The sequence below is a fragment of the Eulemur rufifrons genome, chromosome 6, assembly GCF_041146395.1.
Source record: "Eulemur rufifrons isolate Redbay chromosome 6, OSU_ERuf_1, whole genome shotgun sequence".
Classification (NCBI taxonomy): domain Eukaryota; kingdom Metazoa; phylum Chordata; class Mammalia; order Primates; family Lemuridae; genus Eulemur; species Eulemur rufifrons.
In genome coordinates this window covers 56517147-56520756 of record NC_090988.1, presented here as the reverse complement: position 1 = coordinate 56520756, position 3610 = coordinate 56517147, and the positions used below count along the sequence as shown (strand labels likewise).

General features: G+C 36.0%; 1 protein-coding gene across 1 annotated transcript; it reads left to right on the top strand.

The window, feature by feature from the left end:
• Positions 1 to 1805: 1805 nt before the first annotated feature.
• LOC138384858 (olfactory receptor 52Z1P-like) lies at positions 1806 to 2777 on the top strand. The gene has a single exon (XM_069470521.1). The coding sequence runs from the start codon at positions 1806 to 1808 to the stop codon at positions 2775 to 2777; it is 972 nt and encodes a 323-aa protein (XP_069326622.1).
• Positions 2778 to 3610: the final 833 nt, after the last annotated feature.

Here is a 3610-nt window from a genome sequence, read left to right as displayed (position 1 = left end):
TAGACCCATAGACTTACATATTTTAACATTTTATTAAAATATTTTTAAATAATCTCATGCCAACTCAAGGCAAGGCCAAATGGATCTTGTAGGTATTACATGTCATAAAATATAACTCAAAAAGTGAGGTTCAAACATTTCAATCATATAAAATGTAAGATCAGGATATTTAACATTTAACAAAAACTAAAAGTAAAGGTAGCAAAACATGCTATACAATAGTCAGTATACCGAACTACAATGGAATCAAGAAATGGAGGAGTGGTCATTGCTTAAGCCTATTTACCACCTGAAAAACTAAGAACTTCAGCCAGCTTTTATCTAAGAAAGAGGACTGGGAGAGGATGGGAGCCACCTATCATTCACATATTTTGTATCTATGTCATTATCCATGCTTCTAACTATCTACCTGTACATCCACCTATCTGTCTATTTACCTATCTATCTATTGCCTACCTTAGTGTTATACCTCCTAACCTGCCTTTTCACCTAACATTACTCTCTCTTCTACCCACATTTTTGGAACTAATAATCAGTAAATTGCCGCCCCCCCCCCCCCCCACCTTTTACTGAAGGAATATGCACTCTTGCTTTATGTGAAAGCATTATTTGCTGCTGTGGTGGTACTTGGAAATACAAAGTATATTTTATCATTATCCACCCCCCCCCATGTACATTATTCGAGTAATGGACACACTAAAAACCCCTACTTCACCACTAGCAATATATCCATATAACAAAATTATATTTGTATCCCATAAATTTATACAAATAATAAAAAATATATTTTCTAATTTTAAATCAGTGACCCCAAAATAGAATAGAATAATTTTTATTCATCATATACTAGGCATATACAATTAAGAACACAGCTCAGTTAACATTGCAAATGGATTTTTAATGCCCCGTTCTACAGTTTTGAGGAATGGATTGCTTTGCAGACAGGAATCAATTTAATTCACCTAGGTATCCTTAATGGCTAGCACAGGGCTTAACATCAAGTCAGAGGTCAATCAAGGTGGAAGAGTGCATATGTGTTATATTGCTTGAAATCTGTTTTGTCAAACTTCATTCCCTCCTTCTTCCATAAGCAGTACAACTCAATTTCATATCTCTCTATTTTCATCATGGATATGATCAGTGAAAAATTTGATGCTATGTTTTTGTATTTAGTTTTATTTTGATAGACAATGCTAAGATCAGAGCTTTGAGATTTACCTTGTTTTGCTTTGAATCCAGTGGGACCTGGGGTAAGAAGCTGAAAGTCCATGGAATTTTTTTTCATCTTTAGGAATAATAGTATTTATATCATGGGTTATTGTAAAGGATTTTTTTTTTTTTTTTTTGATTCACAACGACTTTATTCACAGTGAAGTGACACCATCCCCCCATCGGGCCTTTATCCGCACCCCAGTCTCGTACAATCAAGGCCAGCTGAGCCACTGGTCTGGCCTTTTAGGTTTCCAGCTACTGTCCGTGGCTTTGGAAGTGGATTTCTGCTGTAAAGGATTTTTTAATAAGCTATTGTGAAAATTTAATAAGTTCACATTTGAAAGTACTATGATGACATATATTAAGTAATTATTAAATGGCAACTATTAATTTTTTCAAGATGCAAGAACTAATTATGCAATAGAAAGAGTGAAATCTTAGGTTAGTTAATCCATCTTACTGTCCTTTCACAGAGACAAAAATATTGGAAAGAAAAAATCTGATCAGACCTCATTCAGCTTAAGATAGTGCTCCTAAATCCTCAGCCTTTTGGTCTTTCATTAATGGTACTAGGCCTGGAATATACTGCATCAATGGCTCCTTCCTTTTCCAATCACACCAATCCTCAGGATATGTGGTATGTACTGATTGGAATCCCAGGACTGGAAGATTTGCACACTTGGATTTCCATCCCTATCTGTTCTATGTACATTGTGGCCGTGCTAGGCAATATCTTCTTGATCTTCCTGATCATAACTGAGCACAGTCTCCATGAGCCCATGTATCTCTTCCTGTCCATGTTGGCCTCAGCAGACTTCCTTCTCTCCACAGCCACGGCCCCCAAGATGCTGGCCATTTTCTGGTTCCATTCCACGGATATATCCTTTGGTAGCTGTGTGTCCCAAATGTTCTTCATACATTTCATCTTTGTGGCAGAATCTGCTATTCTCCTGGCCATGGCATTTGACCGCTATGTGGCCATCTGTTACCCACTGAGATACACCACCATTCTAACCTCCTTGGTCATTGGAAAGATTGGCATAGCAGCTGTGGTCAGGAGCTTTTTCATCTGCTGTCCATTCATCTTCCTGGTATACCGACTTACATATTGTGGGACAAACGTCATTCCCCATTCCTATTGTGAGCATATGGGCATTGCCAGATTAGCATGTGACAATATCAAAGTCAATGTCATTTATGGCCTGACTATGGCCCTATTCTCCTCAGGGATGGATTTGGTGTTCATCATTATGTCCTACACAATGATCCTTTGCACAGTCTTCCAGATACCTTCCTGGACGGCCAGATTCAAGGCTCTTAACACATGCAGCTCCCATATCTGTGTCATATTTATGTTCTATACTCCAGCATTCTTTTCATTTTTTGCCCATCGCTTTGGAAGTAAAACCATCCCTTCTTACATCCACATCCTAGTGGCCAACATCTATGTGGTGGTTCCCCCTATGCTTAATCCAATAATTTATGGTGTGAAGACCAAACAAATTCAAGATAGACTGATTTTGCTATTCTCCCCAATCAGCACATGCTGTAAAAATGAAGAATAATACTAAATATTGGGTGTTTCTGAATAAAGCACACACGCACAATGACTGCTGTTTGGGTTATATACAAACTATATTATAGTAAGATTGGCAAGACAAAAAAGAGCCAAGTCTTTAAGGGTCTTTACATCATACTAGCAAAGTACGGATTTAGTTTACAAATAATATGGAACCATTTTTTATAAACACATAAAATATAATTCAGTATGTATCAGACTAACTTATTAAGATAGTGTGAGCATTTCATGAAGGTCCATACATTAACAAGGAGATAAATTAAAAGTCAATAAAAACAGTCAATATGTGATATGAAAGGATGTCTCTTTGATCTTAGAAATCCCATATAATTACCTTGGCTTATAATATATGTCATATTCACTTTAATTTCGACAAGTATCTGTATTTGGGAGTAAAAACAAAAACACAAATAAAAAAAAAACTTTGGTGCAAGAAGACCTAGTTTGCCTGTCACACACTAACTGAATGATATTAACATGCTACTTAACTATTGGTTTTCAATTAGTAAAATGGATTTATATTAGTTTCTTACTCATTGTTTTGATAACTAAGTTAAATATGTCATATGACATATTCATTTAATAAATATCAATTATTTTTCTGGTTTTGATGATGATTAATTCTGATGAATAGAGACATTGTTGATCTCAAAGAACCCAATCCACCAAACTGAACCTATCCCTGTTGCTAATAATTCTTAGAAAAAGGATTTGAATGGGTCATTATCATAGATACTGAAGTCACACAAAATGTTGGCAGAAGTTGCAACAGGTAACAAGATTCTGATTCAAGGGCAAACTCCTTGAGGAATAAAGGGA

What these genes read in the sequence shown, in the direction of transcription:
- LOC138384858 (XM_069470521.1), top strand. Translation starts at nt 1,806, where the DNA reads ATGGCTCCTTCCTTTTCCAATCACACCAATCCTCAGGATATGTGGTAT.